The sequence below is a fragment of the Suricata suricatta genome, chromosome 8 (assembly GCF_006229205.1).
Source record: "Suricata suricatta isolate VVHF042 chromosome 8, meerkat_22Aug2017_6uvM2_HiC, whole genome shotgun sequence".
In the NCBI taxonomy this organism is placed as follows: domain Eukaryota; kingdom Metazoa; phylum Chordata; class Mammalia; order Carnivora; family Herpestidae; genus Suricata; species Suricata suricatta.
The window spans coordinates 44658481-44681577 of NC_043707.1; the positions used below are offsets into that span (position 1 = coordinate 44658481).

General features: G+C 39.4%; 1 protein-coding gene across 3 annotated transcripts in view; it reads left to right on the forward strand.

The window, feature by feature from the left end:
• Positions 1 to 23097, forward strand: part of GDAP2 (ganglioside induced differentiation associated protein 2) — a 58267-nt gene extending 35170 nt beyond the window's left edge. For 2 of the 3 annotated variants that reach the window (XM_029946581.1, XM_029946582.1), the window contains 6 exons: positions 2679 to 2755; positions 3482 to 3558; positions 6366 to 6505; positions 7181 to 7235; positions 18402 to 18545; positions 22365 to 23097. In XM_029946581.1, the coding sequence (XP_029802441.1) occupies positions 2679 to 2755; positions 3482 to 3558; positions 6366 to 6505; positions 7181 to 7235; positions 18402 to 18545; positions 22365 to 22412 (541 nt within the window). In that variant the 3' untranslated portion in view covers positions 22413 to 23097. Of the gene's footprint in view, positions 1 to 2678; positions 2756 to 3481; positions 3559 to 6365; positions 6506 to 7180; positions 7236 to 18401; positions 18546 to 22364 lie in introns of those variants that run through there. The other variant, XM_029946583.1, reaches the window with a different exon arrangement.

Below are 23097 nucleotides of genomic sequence, written 5' to 3' on the forward strand. Positions count from 1 at the left end.
TAGACATATAAGTAAGTAAAGCACTTGGAAAAAGAGGTCTGGCTTTATCTCCCTAAACCAAATATACCTGTAACCTAGCACTTGGACCCTTATGTAGCTACCCAAGAGAAGTCATGCACACATATATCATATATCAGAAAGCATATAAAGTAAGTTGATCATAGGATGTTCACAGGAGTAAAAACCTGGGAACAGCCCAGGTGCCCACCGGGAGGAGAGTGGATGCAAAAAGCTATAGTTTTCCATGTAGTACAACTACATTATACATAGTAGGCGGAGTGAATGAGCAGCACTGCCACCCAACGATACAGATGAATCTTAGCAGTCCCGCAAGTCAAGCAGGTGAGACCCAGAAGATTGCGTACAGCATGGTAAGCCTTTTCCAAGAAACTTCTTAAGAATACATACAAATGAACAAAAAAGATATAAAAAGGAAAGCAAGAAAATGAAGAACCTGCGATTTCAGACACTGGTGGGGGAGTGGGGCAGGGGCTAGAATTGGAGGGGAGTGACCACGTGATTAGGCGTAGCTTACTGTGGGAGTGCCTGCTTTTGTTTTGGTCAGGAGGTTTCAGAGGACTTACTACTTCATTCAGCATCAGTAGTTAAGTATGCAGTTTTTTAAAGAACCATGCATGTACCCGTGATGAGAGTGTTTTGAACCAAGGCTAATTAACTCTGTTTTGTGCAACTGAATTCCAATTCGAAAAAGATTTTTTTTTCAGAGTTCATTGAACACATCATTACTCAGTGTCAGGAGCTCCCCTAGAGAGTAGCTGAGAATATAGAGACAAATAAGACATAGTCTCTGTTGCGTGGACGAACAGAGTAGAAGCAAACGCTGGCAGTAAGTGGGTGAAGCCTTGTGCTAATCTGTGTGGTTTCAAAGAAGAGAGCAGTTCATTCTGCATGTCTGGATCTTGCCTCCACTCCGCTTTCCCATCCTCACGCCCGCCAGCCCTCCTCTGAGCACACTTGACTGACAGAAGTTTAGGCGTCTGTCGGACTGCTTGTTTCATTCCATCCTATTACAAAGTTTGTTGTCATATGTGTCTGCCTCATATATTCAGCTTGAAAATCTTGGAAGCCAAGTGCCTGTTTTCATCATTCTCCCGTGCCTCCCCCCCAAAAAATCTTGAATAATACTTATGTTTATTATTTCACTCAGCAAAGCTTTGAGTCCCTGCTATAATGCAGACATTTGCTTGTATGCAGTGCGTCTTTGAAAACTGAGCTAATGAATACATGAATGGAGTATAGAAATTAACAGACTCTTACTGAATTCCTGTTACATGTTTCATGCTAGGTAGGACCTGTGGTACTCTTAAGACACGTCACATCTGTTCTGTTCGGTCTTGCTGTGAGATGACTTGCTGTGATAAGACAGAAAACAGGGGATTTCGTGTGAATGACCAAGGAAGTGACTCGGCATAAAAATATGGAACAGTAGGTAGGGATAAAGGAGAAAGACCATAAACATAGGTCTTTTCTTGAGTTGCAAATTGTGTCTTAAACCAGAGTTGAAAGCTATTTTGTCTTTCACCTTTCTGTTTGCATAGGTGGGTAAGTTTCCAGATTTAAACTATAGAACCATGTAATAGCAAGGGTGTTTTTCACAGGCAGTTCAATTTCTTTAATACTAGCAGGCATATCACTTGTTGATTACAATCCATATGTCATAGGTTTCCTATTAAATACCCTTAGTTGTGTGATTATACATTATAGCTGAAAGGTGTCCTATTTGAACCCCACTTCACGGATGGGGAAACAGGTCCATAGAGGTGAAACAGCATTATTTACTAAGGTTGCACAGAAAGCGATAGGATTAGAGCCCGTCTCCCTCTCCTGGTTTAGTTTTCCCCATGTTGTGGGATGTTGCCCTATGTGACCTAGGTGCTTCAAAGTTGCTTTTCATGATTTCAGTGACGTGAAAGGTGTATTTTTTTTTTCAAATAAGTGGCACTTTGAATTTTAACAAAGCAGTACAAAACAGTAGAAAAAATATTGACCTTTTTGGAAATCTGGAGATCAGAGTAATCTTCAGATTCACCTCTAGCAATAGGTGACTGATGACTAAGACAAGCAAGTCGTTTCCCCGCTTTGAGATCGTTAACATCTCTTCCAGCTTTCGTCTCCTTCTAGCTAAAGCCAAGCTAAGCCAAGATCCCAGGGATCTGCTCTATGGGTTCTCAGTGCAACTGGTTGGATTAACCAATCATTAAATAAACTTGAGGGCACTTGTTTACTACTCACTGTAGTATTCTCAATACCTTTCATTTCGTAAGCACTCAGTAAGTCGTCGCTGGATGAGTGAACATGTTTGGATAACTGCTATTGCTTTAGGCCTTCTCTACATGTTGTTTAGTAGGGGAAAATAACAGTGCTTGAAAACAGTGTTCATATGAGTACTTGCTGTCTTTGTCATTTATATGAATAGTCTTAACTTGGTCATAAAGGATGTTTTTAAATCATGTAGTATGAATACCTTTTTTTTCCTCCATGTCTCATTTCATTTATCAGTAACACATTGGTTGAGATTCTGCATCATATAATGACCTCCTTAACTCCTTGCACATTATAGTAAAACATCATTCTATAGAGAAAGATAGAAACAGATACCACTTGTGAATTTAATTTACAAGAGGTTATTATAATCATTATATCCTTTATATCTCTAGTTATAATCGCTGGTTGTGTCAAGCAAGATCTGAGGATCTATCAGACATTGCTTCTCTGAAAGCCTTATACCAAACAGGTGAGTATAAGCCGCCTTCCTATTCCTGTTTAAGGACCCCACCTAGCACACTGCTGGAAACTTCATTTTTCTCTGATTTTCTCCATCTTACCTATGAAAAAAATGTCTTTATACTAATGGCGATAGTTTTGTTCATCAAGATCTTAAAAATAACATCTCAGTCTATAAAATTTTCATCTTGCACTTCTGCGTTGGCCAACTTCATTTCTCCTTAATGTCTTTTTCCTTACCTTTTAACGTTTTTTCTGCTCTAAAAAATACCATTCACTTGCTACACAAAATTCCCACCTTGTCTAAATATATGATGGAGATGGTGAAAGTTCTCAGATTTCCACTCTTTCTCCATTAAATTCCTTTTTCAGACAGTAATGGTTAATTTTCAGAGTTGAGTTCCAATTAGTTTTTCCTGAATCACTAATGTTATTAAAACTTAAACAAAACCTACCTATAAGAAGGCCGTGGCCCTGCAGCCTTACCTTTGGCTCTCCCTGATTTAAAATCTGCAAGAAGCCTTGATCTTAAAAGTAAGGGCAGTCATCAAAACCTCATAAAGCTAATGCATATATATGGTGTTTTCCACAAAGTGAAAGAAATCTGAAGATGAAATTTGAAAAACGTTGAGTTCTTGCTTTTCAGCCTTTTATATTTGTGTCAAATGTTTTTATAATGTCAGAGTCCACTCTTGGAATAAAGTCTCCAGGCACTGATCACATTTCCCGTCCTCAGGTGTCGATAACTGTGGGCGCACAGTGATGGTGGTAGTTGGAAGAAACATTCCTGTCACACTAATTGATATGGACAAGGTAAGCCACGCAGAGGCTCAGTTTTACACATAATGTTGATTTTTACAATTAGTAGGATGTGAGTTTGGAATCAGGACTCAGAGTATGAGAGGAGGCAGCAATGTGTTTATCTGGGCAGCAGAACAGCCCTGGCCCTGCAGGCTGGCATGTGCACCATTTCAGTACGTTAGGGGTTTGGTTTGCTCTATAGGGAAACGGAAATACGAGAATGCCATAACATGAGCTCCGAAAGCGCAGCTGCTCTATTTCGGAGATGACGCAGCTGGCGAGTTCTGGGTTGGAATCACTCTAGGTTATAATTGTCCTAACAATCAGAATCTGCTTTTCTTGAAAAAACAAAAATTAACTCTTGGGTATCTATCTGAAGAGAAGAAGTCAGAGATGTAGTTACCCCAGGATGTCATAATTCTATAACCCCTTCATTTGGAAGCAAAGAACAGATTCATAAGGAAAAACAATTGGTACTACTGGCAAATAAAAAATAAGAATGATTATGCCTTTAAAAATGATTAGTAATCCAGGGTGCCTGGGTGGCTCAGTTACTTGAGCTTCAACTTTGACTCTGGTCATGATCTTCACAGTTCAGGAGTTCGAGCCCCACGTCAGGCTCTGTGCTGTTAGTGTGGAGCTCGCTTCAGAGCCTCTGTTCCCTCTCTCTCTCTAAAATAAATAAACATTAATAATAAAAATAAAAAGTAAAAATGGTTAGTAATCCAAAAAATAGTGAATCAGATTGAGATATCTTTTTTCACCTTCAAAACTAGCATGAACTTTTAAACAATAATCATTGTCATCAAAGATGACGTCATTTTAATGATAAAGGTGGTCACATCCATTGACCCAGGGATTTTGTTCCTGAGAATTTGTACTAAGGAAATAATCTGAGTACGGAAGTAGATATAGAGCCTGAAGCTGCCCAAATTGGAGTAGTTGGACAGGAGACCATTGAATCCACAGGATAAATACGTAGGTCTTCCAAGAACATCAGTGCATTAGAAAGTGACTGTAAAAGAGGAAAAACACTCTGGCTAATAAATCATTCTTATCTACAGTTACAAATTATGTACCTAAAAGTATAAAAATTGCACATAATTTTAAGATGAAACACATTTGTACAAAAGCAGATCATTGCTTTCTGGCTAAGCCCTTAGGGCTCCTGGTCGCTAATGTTTAGGTAAAAAAAATTATGTAAGCATTGGACCTGGCATGTTCCCATGGGCTGGTTTGTAACACAAAACTATGACTTAAAATCCTAACAATGAATTATGGTGTATCCATAAATGGAGTGTTTTGTGACCCTTAAAGCTATGGTTAGAAATATAATATCAATAGAAAAGTGATGCATTAATTGCCTATACCCTGACTTTAACTTGTTTTGTTTTAAGCATAAAGGTAAAAACTCAAAATGTAAATATTTCAAAATGGATGCTGTGGTTTTGGGGAGAATTTGTTTTCTACATTTTTCAGTCATGTGGCTATGCTCCCTTATAATGAAAAACATTTAAGTTAAAGAGGGGGAATTTAAAGTTGAAAATGGGTGTCTTAATAGCCCTGCAGGGGGTGGAGAGGGGATAGAAAGAGAGCCAAAAGCAGTCTGGTAAAAGCAGAAATAATAATAAAAATATACACAAACGCACAGGAAAAGCTCAACTGATGTAAATGATATCATTACTGAGTTTCTACTTGGAGTCATTTCTTTTGTGTCATTAACAACCAATATAACTTTCATTCTCATCATTAATAATGTGATTGATTCCAATAAAAACCTAAGTCTGCACATTTGATTTTGGTGTGCCCTTGCTTGGTGTTCTGGATTCCCATGGGGTATCATTTCATGCAATATAAGGAGATATTCTGTGAGGTCCAAACCAGAAAACTGGCAGGATACTATGTGTTTTTAGTGCCCTCCTCCGTCTGCTCTGGTAGCAGTTGGGTGCTAATCCATCTTCATCCACTCATGGTAATGCCAAGGACTCTCCTGAGGAGAACTGGGAAGTCGCCTGTTTGATGGGAATCTCTCAGTGGTTAACTCTTAGCTTTCTCTAAGTCATTGTTTATAGCTACGTCACTGGGTCATCCTGGCCCTGCCCATATTGGCTCTCTTATTTGTGTTTAATGTTTCCCTTAAATTTCATCCTTCTTGTCATGAAATGTGATCCTGGGTCACATTAAATTTGAGTCTTTCAGAGCTCTAGAAATGCTGCCCAGCCCATTGCCATCTACTCACTAAACCTGCTCTCCTTTTTCTCTTTCAGTCCAACATTAAAGATGCTGAGAAAGTTAGTCCTCCAAGTGAGCCATGGGAGGGAGGGATCACTCATAAGGTCCTTCTGTCGTAATTCTTGGTTACGTGGGAGCCACAAGTCTGTATCCCAGTAGAAACTACACAGACTTTCATTGCATTTCAAGCAGAAACTTCAAGGATGATCACAAGTCTAGAAATTTTACTTCTAATGATATTGATACCATTCATTATCCTAGACAGGGAAAACCTGGCAATTGACCAGAGAACTCTTGAGTATGTGAAGGGTTATTTGAGCAGATAGAGACTGATTGTTCTCCTCCCACACTTAGAACAAAGCAGAAAGGGGCCCTACTGTAGCATTTCTGAGAACTACTAAATGCCAGCATGATTCACTTTCCTGAAGCTCCTTTTCAAAGAGAATTGATAGTCCTTAGTCTGAGATGTCCATCTGCAGTGCCCGGGGCATTGATTAGATTCGCCTTCTGGGCTTTGCTTCTCTCTGGGCTTCTGCAAAACCGACTACTTGGCCATTATGATCTTACTTTTACTTTTTCTCTTCTAGGCTCTCCTGTATTTCATCCATGTAATGGATCACATTGCGGTGAAGGAATATGTATTAGTATATTTTCACACACTGACCAGCGAATACAATCACCTGGACTCTGACTTTCTGAAGAAACTCTACGACGTTGTTGATGTCAAGTTAGTTATTTTTGCAAATTATGAAGAGGGGAGACAGCTTCTTTCTTTCCTAATAGTAATCATTAGTAAACATTACTGTGTATTCTGTGAAAAGATACTTCATGTAACAAAGATGTTTATCACCTATAGATCAGATATTTTAATATTAGGAGGCCCTCCTTAACTCCAGTGTATTTGCATTTAAGCAAATTCATATGTAAACTCTTTGCTGCTTTTAAACATCTTGTGAAAGCGTTGAGATCATTATCGATCTTAGTATATAAGATAACAAAAATACTACCTTCTATTAATAAGGTGTGTGACTCTTCTCAAAATACATTTAAAAATATTTCATTTGACCCAGTGACCCATGAATTTTATAATTCATGATCTGATCTCAGAGATTCTAGCACAGTATAAAAAAATGGCACACGATAACTTTTTGTTAGGTATGACTTTACTTTGTTCTACCTGTAGGGCTCTGTCACAGCCAAGGGAAGCAATATCTTCTGCAAAACAGATTCCTTAAACAATGAAATGTTCTCTGAATTATTTGTTAACATTTCACCTAAAATCCAATATGTAAACTAGAGCTCTTTTTAAGTTTTTTTCCTTTGTAAATACATTTCTGTATTCTAGCAAGGAGTTAATTGTCCATACCATGACATACTGACCCTTGTCTCTATTTCGCATCAGATACAAGAGGAATTTGAAGGCTGTTTATTTCGTTCATCCAACATTTCGTTCAAAGGTACAGTATGTTTCTCTTTAGCTAAATCTTAAGTGTGAGTGCACTGCATGCCAGCATTTTAAGATACATTTCAGCATCTTAGTTCTCCCTATCCCCACTGTGACTGTTAATTTGTCTCCTGTTCCTTTTAAGTGATTTTCAGTTGTGACCCTAATGCCATGGTCCCCTGTTAACTCTACTGTCTTTGTAGGCAACGCCTCTCAGTTCTTGCCTCTTCGTGCTGTGTTCATTTGGACTCTACGCATGCTCTCGATGCAGAATACACTTCTCGTGCTAACTTCTGTTTGTCCCTCAGATCTCTGCTCAGTCGTTACTTTCCACAGAAAGCCTTCCCTGACCAATTCCGCCAACTAGTAGATACACCTGCATTGTACCCCCTCTTAACATTTTAGTTTTTAATTCCAGTTAATTGTTTAATTTTCTACTTTATGCTAGCCTGCAGGATTCATGAGAGCTAGATTATAGCTATCTTGCTCATAATTAAATCCCTAATATCCCTGATATCTAATCCTGAATCTTGACTTCATCAACACATACATTCCCTTGGTTCTTTTATTTTTTCTAAAAATATCATCTTTGGGGGGGGGGGCGTTGGGGGTCTTTATTTTCTTCCCTGTCCAGCCTGAACCCCACGCTCTATCACTTCAGTCATTGCTGTTAATGCCTACAATAACCTGCCACCCCTTACTCATTCATCATGCTTGTTCATCCAAACCCGGTCGTGAGATATCTCCTCACCCTGCTTTCTTCACTCCCGTATCTGGGCTGCTGGACACAGATGGAGACGTCTTAGAGCTGTGTGATTTGGGGCCTCGAAGCAGACACGGAGCTTTCACTGCTAAGGCCCCCCTGGTATTTCCCTGGATGGTGTCCCAGCAAGGCTCTCCTCTTCTCCTCAAGCAGCTTTTCATTCCGGCAGTTGGCCTTGCCTTGGTCTTGACCAAGAACATGAAAAACGTCAGTAAAAAGCTTCCTGTCCTCTCCCTCCCACCCAAACTTACCTGGCATCTGTTTCTATCATTTCTTCCTTTTCTGTCACAAAAAACGTCATTGCTTCTTCATGAAGGGCAGCTCCTCTACCTGTGGTCTGGTTCCCAGAGTAATAAGAGCTAATGTTTCCAGCACTTCCTGTGTGTCAGCTCTTCCCACGCATTCTCTTGTTTAAGCCTTGTATCTGTGAAGTAGATGGTAGCATTGTGCCCATTTTCCAGGCAAGGACATTGATGCTTTGAGAGGTTAAATAAATTTTCCGAGGTAAGCAGCTCATAAGTAGTGCAGGCTAGATTTGAATCTAGACATTTTAATTGTAGAGCCCCCACTCCTAATTACACAACACATTTCCATTTCTTCAGGAATTCTCTTCGGCAGTTTTTCTTTCTCCTCCCATTTTTCTGGATGTAACTCATCAACTTTTAAACACACTAATGCCTCCACTTCTATCTCCTCCCTTTCACAACCAGAATTTTCTAGTGTGACCTACATTCCATGCTCCTTGTCTCCGTTTTTTTATCCACCTAAAATTACTCCCATCTGGTTCAGATTCCACACGGGCAACTACAGCCACTCACAGCAGAGTCACTGTCACCTGCATCCTACCTGTTTTCCCTGCAGCCTTCATCCCAGCCGGTCCCTTCTTGAAACGCTAGGTCTTGGCTTTCTTAAAACGTACCTTGCTGAGTATTGAGCTGCTCCTTCTCCATCTCCTGTGCTGCTCCCTGTCTCTGCTCATCCTTGGAGTGTTAGTGTCCCCAACCCCTCGTCCTTCTCTTCCCTTCTGTACCTTGATTCATTCCTCTGTCTTCAGCAACCCTCGAGTATATGCAGTCCCCAATACAGGTCAGAGGAGGCAGTAGAGCCTGCGGTGCAACGCATGAGTCCAAGACTCCGGGTCTGATCCCAGCTCTCTCGTCTACCAGTTGGTCATCTCCGACAGGTAGTGGGACCTCTGTGCTTTAATTTCATCTTGTATAAAAATGAAGGGTTACCTTCACCTTGTAGGGTTATTGGGAGGATAATATTAGATATTACATGCAAAATGCTTAAAATTTTACCTGACCTATAATATACACTCAGTAAGTGTTAACTACCACCCTCATCATCGTCATCCGCCTCCTCCTCCTCGTTCCTGTGCTTAGACATGCATGTTGAACTGTTGATTAGATATCTTCACTTAGATGTCTTAAAGGCCCCTGAAGTTCAATATTTTAAACACAGGATAACTCCTGTGTTCCCCTACTCACTCCCAAAATGCTATTTATATTTCCTATCCTCGTCAGTGGGACCCCTGCCCTTCAGGTGCCAAAAACAGGAACCAGGAACACATCATATTACATCAGTTCTGTGTGTGCACGACTGTCCAAATCCATGCCTGTGCCATTAGTCCTGCTGCCCCTAATTTCGTACATCCCACTGCCATCTTGTATCTGAAAGGACTCAGCTGCCTCCTCGACCACGTCCATAGTGCCCTGCCTCCAGCATAGCACACCGCTGTTTCCTCAGGCCCGCCTAAGGATATTGTCTTACAGTGTTGATGTAAGAAGCCTAAAATATTTACTGTGGAGTGCTTTGCGAAAGTTGGCCAAACTCAGGTCTAGGCAAAGAAAAAAAAATCTGACTATATCCAGTGGGGATTGAAGAAAATAGGATTTACTTCAGCATAAAACCGAGGATTGATTTATCTGTTAAATGAGTAGGGATAAGAGAAAGGACGGTGTCATCCATGACTGCCAGCTGTCATCAGATAAAGGGGGTCATGGACTAGGATATATATTTGAGTCTCCATCAAGTAAATAGGGCTTTAGCTCTTTAAATATGTTAGTGAGTAAAATCACAAAGAAGACAACGAAAGTCAGAGCCCTGGGATCAAGAAAGGAGACCAAGGAGAGGTAATCTAAACATCATCTGGCTGCCAGGATAGACGAATGGACAGGAAAAGCATCAACAACGCCAGTAGTCATTATTTTAAGGCACTGTGGAGAAATAAAGTAAGATGCGTAGTGAAAAGTCCTCATTGCACTTCATAGTAAAAAGAGATGAATGAAGACTTCAGTGAGATATGTTTTTCACTGTGATTTCTCATTGTTTACAGAATCGTTGAATTCTTATCTTAAAATTTGCATGAAAGGGGAGCCTGGGTGGCTCAATCAGTTAAGCATCCTACTTCACCATGGTTCAGTTCCTGAATTCGAGCCCCATGTGGGCTCTCTGCTTGTTGACAGCTCTCTGCCCCTCCCCCGCTAGTGCTCTGTCTCTTAAAAAATAAACATTTAAAAATTTGCTTGAAATATTTTAAGTAATTCTTTTAAAAATTGCAAATTTTCTTTTGGTTTCCCCAGTGTTAGAATAGCATAGTACATGCTAATTAAATGCTTATGAGAATTCTGTTTGGCCAGGCTTTAAAAAAAAGAAAAGAAAAGAAAGTAGTATTGGAACATTCAGTTAAATGAAAGGCTTTTCCTGCTCTTTTTTTGTTCAGTAAAGTTCTGATTACATGGTCTTATCAGGTAACATCTGTTGTATCAACATTCCTACTATTTTGTTATGCTTACTGGGTGGCTAAGTTGTTTCTTTCTGTAGTACTTAAAGATATCACTTGACTATTTCCCCACATCTCATCATTTATTTATATTTTGTCTACCCAGTAGCTACTGACATTTTTCTCTAATGGAGACTGAAGATTAGCTTGGTTTTTTGCATGTCTTTGCAAGAATGTCTGCCATCCCCACTTCTATTCATTATTGTACCAGAGGTTCTAACCAGTGTAATACGGCAAGAAAAAGAAACAGAATGCCTCTAGATATAGAGAGGAGTAGATAACACCATCTTTATTCACAGATGACATGAGCATCTATGTAGAAGACTCTGTGGGATCCTCAGAAACACTAGTAAAATTAATAATGAAGTTTTATCAGGGCTTCAGGGTTTGAGATCAGTATTCAAAAATCAGTTGTGTGTGTTAGCAACAAATAATCCTGTTGAAATTTAAAAAGTAATATTATTTATACTAGCATAAAAAATATTAAGTGCTTATGGATAAATATGGCAAAAGATGTGAAAGACTCATGTACTGTACAAGTTATGTACACTGCAAAACATGAGAGAAAGGCATAGATAAAGGAAGACATGGTCTATTTGGGGACTAGAAGGAACATTGTTAAATACTTAGTGCTTGCTAAGTATGCAGATTCATTGCCAATCAAAAGTTCAGCAAGCTTTTTTGTAGAAATTGGCTGACAAAAATGCAAAGAACATAAAAGAGCCAAAGTGATTTTATTTTTTTTGATGTTTATTTATTTTTGAGAGAGAGAGAGAGAGAGAGAGAGTGTGTGTGAGTGGTGGAGGGTCAGAGAAAGAGAGGAAGACACAGAATCAGAAAGAGACTCCAGGTTCCAAGCTGTCAACACAAAGCCCGACACGGGGCTCAAACCCACAAACTTGGAGGTCATGAGCTGACCTGAAGCTGGATGCTTAACTGACTGAGTCACCCAGGTGCCCCCCCCCCTTTTTTTAATAGAGCCAAAATGATTTTAAAAGAAAATCAAAGTTAGAGTTCCAATGCTCCCTGCTTTCAAAGCTTAATGTAAAACTGCAATACTCATGACCGTGCGAGGTATCAGGCATAAAGACAGACCCAGAGATCAGCGGAGCAGAACAGCGAGTCCTCGTGTGAATGGAGATAACTGGCTTTTGAAAACAGTTCGAGGTCAGATCGGTGGAGCAGGAGCGCTCTCTCCAGCAGATGGCACTGAAACAATTAGACGTCCGTGTGTGAGCACAAACCACAACTTCGATTCTTGTCTTGCATCACATACAGTATTAACTGGAAGTGGGTCAAAGACCTAAACGATAAAATGTAAAAATATTAAACTTCTAAAAAGAAAATAGAAAAAGCTTTGTGACCTTGAGTAAAGCAAAGATTTCTTAGATACAACACCAAAACCCAATCCGTAAAAGAAATTGGACTTCATCAAATTTAAAAACTTCTGCCTTTTTAAAAATGGTTCAGATAGTGAAAGGAGAAGCCGCAGCCTGAGAGAAAAATCTTTGTAAATACGGATTTATCTGATAAAGGATTTCTCTTCAGAATAAAGAAATCTCAGAAATCACTAATAAGGAAAAACTCAACTTAGAAATGGGCAAGAGATTTGTGCAAACATGTCTCAAAGAAAATATGTAGATGGCAGATAAGCACACAAAAAGATGTTTAATGTAATTGGTCACTGGAAAGGTGCACAGTAAATAAAAATGAGGTATCATCCCACTCCTGGCTATAACTCAAAAGACTGAGCACACCAGGTGCTGGTGAGACTGGAGGAACGTGTATTCTGCCGCACGGCTGGTGTGAGTATAAAACGTTGCAGAATCTTTGCAACATGCAATCTGGCGGTTTATTTAAAAAGTTAGTGGGCACCTACCATGTGATCCAGCCTCTCCACTCCTAGTATTTACCTGAGACAAGTGAAAATATCTCTACACAAAGACTTGTAGACAACATTCATGGAGGCTGTATTGTAGCCCAGAACTAGAAATGACTCCCTAGGCCCATCACTGGGAGAACTGATAGCCAAACTGCTAAATCCACACACTAGAATACTACTCAGCAACGAGAAAGGATGAATTGTTGATAAGGCACCACAACACAAATGAATCTCAAAATAGTAATGCTGAGTGAAGAGGCCAGACAAGTACCCATGCTGTATAATTTCATTTGTATAAAATGCTAGAGCATACAAACAACTATGTAATTTCGGAAAGGAGAGCAGGGATTACCTGCGGACAGGGAGGAGGGGGAGGGGCGGTAGAGGGGAGCGACGAAGGACCGAGAACCTCTGGGACTGACGGCTGTGTTCTCTTTCTTGACTATGGTAATGGTTTTATGGGTGTATGAGTATATAACTACCTAACAAGTCGTATACTTCAAATATGTGCTGTTTATTATATATCAGCTACATTTTAAAAGATATGTTATTTTTAAACTGCAGTGAAATACCACTACCCTGCCACCAGAATATCTAAAATTGGGAAGACTGGCAGTTCCAAATATTGCCAGTGATGCGAAGCAGCTGGAATTCTCCATCATAAGAGGGAGTTGGAAATCAGGCTTTGAGAAGAGTTATGAAGATTTTTTGTAAACTAAATATATACCTAGCCTGTGACCCATCAGTGCCACTAAGTATCTACCCAAATGAAATGAAACCATATGTGCCAAAGAAGACTTCTATAAGAATGTTCATCGCAGCTTTAGTCATTGCAGCCAAAGACTAGAAACAGCCAGGCACCCATCAATAGGATTATGGATAATTAAGCTCTAGTATATTCTCGTAATGCAGTGTTCCTTGGCAGTGAAAGAGAGCACACTACCGATAGACAAAACCATACGCCCGAATCTTAAAAACATTAAGCCGGATAGGAGAACCCTTACGTAAAAACTGTACTGTATGAATCCATTTATATGAAATTCTAGAGCAGACCAAACTAATCCATGGTAGAAAAAAATCAGAACATTGTTTGCCTTGTGGAGAGGGCCCTCAGGGAAGAGGAGTGTGAGGGAATCTTCTGGGGTGACGCAAATGTTCTCTGACGTACTAGAGGAGTTTTTGCTTCTCCAGTGTGTGCATTTGGCTAAACAGTAAAAGTACACTCAAAATCCATGCACTTCATCGACTGTAAATTTTATAGCAAAGAAACTGAGTGAACATTGAACTGTAGTTAAAGAAATGAATGCTGTACTTGAGGACAGCTTCTTGATGTCTGTTGTTTACTTGGAAATGCAGAAAAAGTAGGATAGGTCAACAGATGGATAAACGGATGGACGAATACGTGCTAGAGAAAACATAAGGAAAGTGTTCATGATTGATGGTGGCTAGGCTGGTGTGCACTGTCAAATCCTTCAGTGTTAGTGGCTGTTTGAACATGTTCATAATTTTCTTTTCGTTTGTTACAAATTCAGACTTACCGGAATAGTGTTTCTTTATGCCAGACTTACAAAAAAAATATGTAGCCACTGTTTGCTGAGCTATGGCTTTAATCCCTCCTCCTCCACACACAAAGTCTAGAAATAGCTATCCATCCTGCGACTTTGATAGAAACAGATTACCAGAAATTTCAGTGTTAGAGCCACCAGCCTTGGCTGTCACACATTGGAACCGTTTCAGATAGGAGGCAGTGGCAGGCTGGGCAGAGGCTAAAGACCAGATGTATAAAGTGAAAAATGTTATGTTACCTCTTCATAACATTTTGGGTTGGGGAAAATTAGGATCAAGAGGCTAAAACCCATGTGTAATGAAACCCACCATTATTTTATAAGTCAAGAACTCTAAATGGGGTGTTTGTAATTATAAAATAATAAGATGAAATCAAGGGCTAATAAAACAATCGAATCGCATTGTTCTGATTTTGATACTCCTCAGATCTTTTCCAGGCCACTCCACCCAAAGTGGTAATAAATGACTGCTCATATAAGTCAGTACTCTTTTTCTTCTTTGAAGTTTACTAATACAAGGCAAACTAACACAATTTAAACCCACCATTGATTCTGGCTCAATTGATTACTTTAGCACATATGTGTGTAAACAGTCTTCCGGTTTATATTGCTTTGTGATTCTGTGTTTCTTGGCTTTGCATTTATGAATAATTGGGTGAAAGAATTTCTGGCATTCACAAAATACCAAAGCAGTCCTTTTTCAAGTCTTACATTTTCTTCAGTTTGTTAAAATAGCAGATATTAGGGGCGCCTGGGTGGCTCATTCAGTTATGTGTCCGACTTCGGCTCAGGTCATGATCTCGTGGTTCGCAGGTTCAAGCCCCACATCAGGCTTTGTGCTGAAAACTAGCTCAGAGCCCAGAGCCTATCTTCAGATTCTGTGTCTCTTTCTCTTTCTCTGACCCTTCCCTGCTCGTGCTGTCTCTCTCTGTCTCTCAAAAATAAATAAAAACAAACAAATTTAAAAAGTTTAAATACCAGGTATTAAGTAATACAAATTGGTCTACATAAACATATGACTTATAAATAATTGAAAATTAAAAGTTAAGCTATATAAAACTAAAATTTTTAAAAGGAAAGACAATGCCCTTGAGTGTCCCTGAACAGAAAACTTTTAACTGAGTTTCTACTCCAGTCTACTTTGAGTAATTTTCTCTTGCTGATACCTGGTGGGTGTGAAGGAGGTAATGGCAGAAAGTGCGACAGAGAAATGTGTTTCTTCTTCACAGATCCCAGCCTTCTCTTTGAGTTTACCTCCACCCCCCATGTTGGTATGGTGGCATATGCTAGAGTGCTTTCATAGAACTGTGCAGTTAAGAGGGACCTCAAAGATCATTGAAGTCTAACTTGCTCATTTTATAGATGAAGAAACTGAAGCACCGATTAAAGGACAATATATTTTTATTGTAGAATCAAGAAATATTAAACCGTCCCTAAACAGTATAAAAGTAATAAGCTCAGGAACCCCATTTGTTAATTCTTCCAACACATTAAATTCCTTGCTTTCTCAGTTGGGCATTAATCGGATGCTATGAATACAGTATTGAATAAGACATTCCCCACATTAGGGAGTTTACAGTCTATTTAGAGAATCAGACAGTATAAAACTATTGCGAGTTGTGCAGCGACATGAGTAAACAAAGTGTTGTTGGAACATTTAGAAGGAAGCTCCTTTTCCAGTGTTGAGTGGAGTGTGGTAAAAGAAAGCCTCTTTGTTGGGGTGAATTTTGATCTGAGCTCTGAAGAACAATTAGCCAAGCAAAGTCTTGAGGGAAGGAGGGTCAGGACTATAAAAGCAGCATGTACAAAGATTTTGAGGCAAGAGAATAGTGGCACAGAAGTCTTCTGCATAGGTCTTTATGTATGTTTCTCCCTTTTTCCAAGTGGCTGGGGCTCCTTGCACACATAGGTATTCCCATTTTTCTGTGGGCCATTCATTGCAGTCTGTGCATTTTGCCATGGCTATAGTTGGTAGTCTCATACTTAGACTCTAGCTTCTCTGCTAGAATCTAAGCTCCCTTTAGAGGAGTGGCTCTATCACTGTTATCCTGCATCACCTACAACTCAGTGCTTAGCACACGGATGACCAGTAGATATTTACGCCTTGCATAAATGCTTAATCTCTTAGCACAGCCTTCAGGTTCTTCTCTGTTCAGACTTTACAATCTTCTAATTTTCTTAAGCTCTTTCTGGAATCTGTGAAATGTCTTTGACCTTTCTATAGCTCTTACTGGTTTATTAGCTACCTCTGTGGCCAGTCTGAGAGCTTCTCCTAATCTGTAAGTTTCACTAACCTAGTTTGCAGAAGTTTTTATTCATGAGATATATAACAGCATGTGCTTCAAGGAAACTGATGTCAAAAACTGATTTGGGGTATGTAGTGAAGTGACGATTCAATTTTATTTAAATTAACTCCCCTAGTTCTAGCAAAGCCAAATGCCTCCCCTCCCCTCTATCACCCCCCTTTCAGTAAACTTGGTAAGATTGCAGGGGGGAGGCTAATGTTAATATTTGAGGCCTTATGCCAGTCCTTAGTAGTGTAGCCAAAATAGAATAGCGTCTCAAGCTATAAAAATCATTGTAAAATAAGTCCTATCTTTATTTATTCATTATTTATCAAATACTTGGAGGATGCTGGTTCTGTCTGTGTCTCAAAAAACATTAGACTGTTAATTCTGTGGTTGTCTGCCAAGTACTAGGGAAATTCTAGAAATGGACGTAAGAAACTGAAGTCCTCGGAAGCAGGAATAAGTGCTCTAAATGCAATGTAAATTTCTGATATTAAGAACTTAGTAGAAGGGATAATCTGGAACTGGAAGGCAGAAATAATGATTGAAATGAGTCTCTTCCAAGTTCTGCAAATTTGGACAGGGTCCTAATTAGTCAGTGCAGTGTTGTCTATGTTCTTTCATGCCTTTTCTTGGAAGAAAGTGTAAAGAAGGTGTATCAGATTAGGGGCCTGAAATATGTGAAAGGTTTAAAGAACCTGTGGAAAATGTGGTAAGAGTTTCCAAAAGAAATTAACAGAATGATTGGCATCAGTGGCAGATACTGAAGTGTCGTGTATTTATAGTGTGCCCAGCTGTACGTTTGTAGCGTGCTGTGCCCGCACACACATCCATATGCACGTTTCCTTCTGTAAATAAAATGGGGACAGCGACACTATTGTACCTACCTCACAGAGCTGTTGTGGAAGCCTTTGGTAAACATGATGATTAAATTGCCAATTCAGAGGGGCACCTGGGTGGCTCAGTCGGTTGAGTGTCTGGCTTCCGCTCAGGTCATGATCTCACAGTTTGTGGGTTCAAGCCTGGCCTCAGGCTCTGTGCTGACTGCTAGCTCAGAGCCTGGAGCCTGCTTCGGATTCTGGATTTTCCTCTCCCTCTGACCCTCCCCTGCCCATGCTGTCTCTCTCTCTCTCTCAAAAATAAATAAAATATTTTTAAAAAATTTTTAAATTGGCAATTCAGAGAGATGAACAATGACTTGTGAGTTCTAGCTGTTGCCTAGTTCATGTCGCTGCTGGTTGCTGTTCATTTTTCTTTCTTTAGGACCAACAAATTTTACAGACTAGCTCTTACAGAGGAGCTGCAGGTTGTAAAGTGAAATAAGCAAAGGTGGCTTCACATTCAGGATTCACTTTGATCAACTAAGAAAGATTGCATGCCAAATGTCAAGTAAAAAATAAATGTATCAAATATTGGCAACAATTCTCTTTGCAGTCTCATTTGAAAAAATGAAGAGTTTATGAGATTTGGAAATGTTAACTATTTTCAGAGTACCACTGAATCAATTATTCTGCCAAATAGTTCAGGGTTTTTTGCCCACAACCCACGCTGAGAAGCATATATTACGTGACAACACTACACACCTAGACACCTACAGACACTTGACAGGAAACAAAAGTTTCAGCAACACTTTGCTTGCCCCTTATCACGTTGCCTAGTAATTGTTACTGTAGCGTGTTTCCTTTGTATTGCGGTTGTTTTTAACTCTGTTCATGGTCCACTAAACTAATCGCATAATTCACTGATGAACTGCAACCTGCACTTTGAAAAACATTGCTCATTCTAAGCTTTTTCTGACGTTAGTTTCAGTTTCTATCTAGTATAACTTTTCAAAATCATGTTTTGCTTCCCAACTCTGGCCTCCGGCTTAAATTGTTTTTCTCTTCTGTTAATCAGGTATCAACATGGTTTTTTACCACCTTCTCTGTCTCAGGACTGAAGGACAAAATCCACCACGTGGACAGCCTCCACCAGCTGTTTGCTGCCATATCACCAGAACAGATTGACTTTCCTCCTTTTGTCCTTGAATATGATGCCAGGGTAAGAAGTTCCAGGAGCTCTCCCTCACCTGGTCTAGTATCCTGACTACTCTATAGGGCACTGCCTATGAGCACACACCCTTTTATTGCAAGATGGTAGTAACACAATTCGTCTGATTTAGTAAACTCGATAGTATCATTCAACATCCTCTTCCTGCAGTAACTAGGAAGACGCTTTGTCCTGAGCAAGGGCTTTTTCCCCAATAAACTTCTCAGTGGGAGATAGAAGCCAACCCTTGCTTCTATTGTCAGTTTTCTATCACCTCTGCCGACTTTTCTTAAGATTGAGTAGCTTTTTATCTACCTAAGTAGGGTTAGAGGAATCTGTTGGTGTCTGACATTTTTAAAATTGATTCAAATAAGGTAGCCTATCTTAACTAGCCTTTACCCTACTAAAAGTTTCATTTTGCTAAAAGTTTGTATAATGTTTTTAAGAGCATCAAGCAACAATATCAGTATTATTGTTACTTATCGCATTTATGAATATATTACTTAAACACTAATAAAGGGCTACTCTTGAGTTTCATTAAATCTCTATCTCATTTTGTTTATTCTCACTGCCACTTTAGTAGCTAAAAGCAAAACAAAAGTAACATGCTTGGCCAAAAAGATCATCACTCTCCTTAATTAACCATTGCTGATTACCAAACTTTATGCATGAATCAGGGAATATATTTGAAGGTTATATTAAGCTTCAAATGAATTGTTCTTCCCCAGTTTTTGTATAGCATGTATACACCTAAATAAATATTCTACAAGATATTTTCTCTCTACCCTTTCTTTACCTTCAGCTATAATGTCTGTCTTCCTTTATGTGAAGAGCAAAGTATTTAATGTGTTCTAATGGCTAATAAAATTTCACGTTTGGCTTTTGTACAGAGAAGATTTGTAATTGGAGTAGCTGGATCATAGGAAGATTATTGAGTATATGAAAGGGCGGGGAACGAATATCACTTCGTGTTCATGCAGATTGCTGGAGCAGAAAATAACCTTATTGTTATTCTTTTGAACTGTGTATCACTCTTCTTAATATTGAAAAAAATGGGTAGCAGGAAATAAAAGGAAAGATACTAAAAGACATTTTTGAGATCAAAAATTTGGAATGACATTTCAAAGCTAGTGTCTGGATTTATAATTTATCTTTAGTGTAGAACATACACGTTGGATTACACTGGTCAGAAAACCCAAATGACTGTTTTTTAAGCCAAGATGTTTTCTGTAATCTTAAGAGCATATAAAACAGACTTTCATTAAACATCAGCACCACATTCAAGCTTGGTTTTGTCTGTTTTATGTGCTTGTTTTAGGTTTTTCTTCTTTTTTGTATATCAAATGCAGGCCTAATTAATGATGTGATTAATTAAAATTTAATAAAATAACCTATAATCTAACACTGGGGTCATTGGATCATCTCTATGTGCCTATACTAGAGCTTTCTAAAATTGAGATATTAGGCCATCTACATATAAAGGCCAAAGAGAAGAATAAAAAATGGGAAGAAACAAAGGAAGATCTCAGGAGATGGTGTAGAGGGGGCTGACAGAGGGCAGGTCACTAGATACGTGTTATTTGTAGCACTGTGGCTTTGTGGTCAGTGGAAGCATTTTACAAGGGACAACTGCCATTAATTTCAGTTTAGAACCATCACCAAAGAAACAGCGAAGAACGTGACTGGAGAAGGATAACCCTAGAGGCAGGGAGACAAGTCGGAGGAGAAATGAGACTAGAGCTAGGGCAGTGGTAGTGATCATGGCAAGCACTTGATCTTAGATTTCGAAGTAGACATTTTGGGAAATAAACCCTCCAACATTTGGTAACTGAGTAGGCCATTCAGGGAGATGGAAGAGGAAGGAAGCCTAAGGATGCCTAAGAACTTCTGCCGTGGGAGACTTGGTAGATGGTGTGGTCACCACCCCAGAGAGGCAGTTTGGAAGGAGAGCATGGGGGTGGGGGGGGACAGTGTTGGAGTGGGAGAGGAGAGACAAGGTGGTGTGTTTGCTCAGTTGTGACCTTAGGTTTGAGGTGGCCCGTGGAACATTGAGAGGGAGATCCAATAGGTTGTTGGATATTACATTGTAAGGAAATATTTTCCCTTGCTAGGAAGAATTAGAAGTATAATCAGAGAAAAGGAAATAAGTGTGGAGCTGGTTAATTTACTAACATGTTCAGTTGTGCCTTGCACGTAGTAGGTGTGATGTGGCGTTTGTTGTTGGCAGGTTTCTATTTTCTGGGTCTTGTGTGACTTAGAACAGTGCCATAAGTTTTATGGGAATGAAAGGAACCTTTGAAAATAGGTGATTTTTATCTGTATCAGAATGGCACAGAGACAATTTCAGAAAAGGAGCTCAGCACTCTTATAAATCTAGTCAAAGAAGAGAGTATACAAATTGACCTGGCAACAGTTCTTCAAAGTTCTATGACTGTTTCCAGAAATAGAGAAAATAGATTGCTCGCCAGTCTCCTGCACAGCATGAGACTAATGTAAAAAGCTCTATTTTATAGCATTAAGAATTAGATTTGCCTTTCTTACTTTATCACAATTTAATGTGGATATAAGAAACCAAAAAAAAAATATACGGTAGTAGAATGGAATGGAGAAATCTTAAAGATGGATAGTGAACCATTTCTTTTTAGATGAACTTCAAAGTAAATTTCTCTGTTGAGACGTGTTTCGGAAGCATAGTTTCCGTGCGCACTGGGGATATAGGAGGGCTAAGTATAACAGATCGTGAAAGGCAGTTCTAAAATACAAAACAAAAACAAAAAGCCTTTCATTAATTGTCTTTTCAAATAATCTGAAATGCAGCCAATCCTAGGATCTGTTTCTACCTAATTTTTAAACATCTTTTTACTATCTGGTCAGATCTATAATCAGAAAGTAAGTTTTTGTAGAAATTCTCTTGTTTTCCGGGCAGTGGTCCCAGGATCAATTCTTGCTCCAGAGCATCTGCTTTAAAGATGACAGCTCTTAATTCGCTTAATCAGGTAACACATAGCCACCTACTGTGTTCAAAACTGGGTAGATTTAATGCTCCATCATAACTGATAATGGAAACGTACCATAAAGCAATGCTGTTTTCACCTGTCCCTCATTCTGCTCTCCTAATTATTAACTACATTAATGCTGAGCATTTCTGTTTATGATTTACTGAAAAACATGTTTTTTGTCAAATGCTTTCCTTAGACATGAGAAATGAATCCTAAGTCCCATAAATATAATCAAAGGTCCGTCTACCAGAAAGTGAACGGTCTTCATTTTTTATGAAGATAAAACTAGCCAAAATGAAGTCAGAAAATTTGCCCTCTACACTTTTGTTTTGTACCATCATTCAATATTAAGATTCAGCACATAGTAAGACAGTGCGGCCTAAGCAAGTAATCTGTGCATTAGATTTGAATAGACAAGGATGTAAATCCAGACTCCTCTGGTTGCTACTGGGTGACCTTAGGTGAGTTCTGCAAGCTGTGTGACCCTCAGGGTCGCCTTCGGTAAAAAGAGGATGTTATCTGCCTCATGGCGTTACGTGAGGATATAAAGGGAGAGCAAAAGAAAAGTGCCGGTAAAGTGTCTGGCATATAGAATTAAATATTAAGTAATGATGTTATTTAAAAACATTAGCATCCTGATGACCTCTGCCCACCCTCCACCGGCTCTGGCTGGCTCCAGTGAAACTGTTTTTGAGGGCTGAGGGCCTTGTTCTGGGCCACACACCAAGACCTTTCGTGGAGGCCGCATCTTGACTGTGAGTCCCTTTCTTTCCCATTCCCATTTGAATTGGTTTTATTACCTAATGTTCCTGTCTCTTTGTTTCTTCCACAGGAGAATGGGCCTTACTGTACATCTTACCCCCCATCACCAGACTTGTGACCTGCCATCTTCTAGTGCTACTGGTTTCCAGGGACGTCACTTTCTCCACGAATTGCTACCTATTGAAGTGATATTCATTTTTGCTGTTCAGATCCAGAGAGCCTTTTGTCCCCACCTCTCTGGTATTTTTTTATTGACTGTATATTTTCTGGCACATAAGCAATCTGAAAATGGTAGGCCATTCCGAACTGCACACTTATTTTAAATTTGTATATTTGTATCAAATGGAAATGTTCATTTTTAGAAGGTTGTTAACAGAAATTGGGGAGCAACTTTTGAGTATCTTCAGTTTCCTGAAAGGACACTAGATTCTCCATTAGACAAGCCACCAGTCTTGTTCATGCCCTCTCTTTAACATTGCACGCTTTCTTGGTGTACCTCACTGTCTCAGAATATGTAGAACTAGTGTGTGCTGACCATATATCCACTGTTTGCTTCAGGTCCTGGCATCACATTTTATGCAGATAATTTGGTTATGACAAAAGAGAATTGTCTGGGATCAAGGATGTGGAAATGTATCGGAACAAAATCATTAGCAAAATACAGGTCTTGGAATCTTACTGCACCCGTGAAGATGAAGCTGTAAGGACTAAAGTTCCTTGGATTTATGATTTGTTAAGATTGCTACTGTTCTGGTCTCAATAGTGGGGGCAATAAGACTGTATCTTCTGCCTTTTTCCTAGAA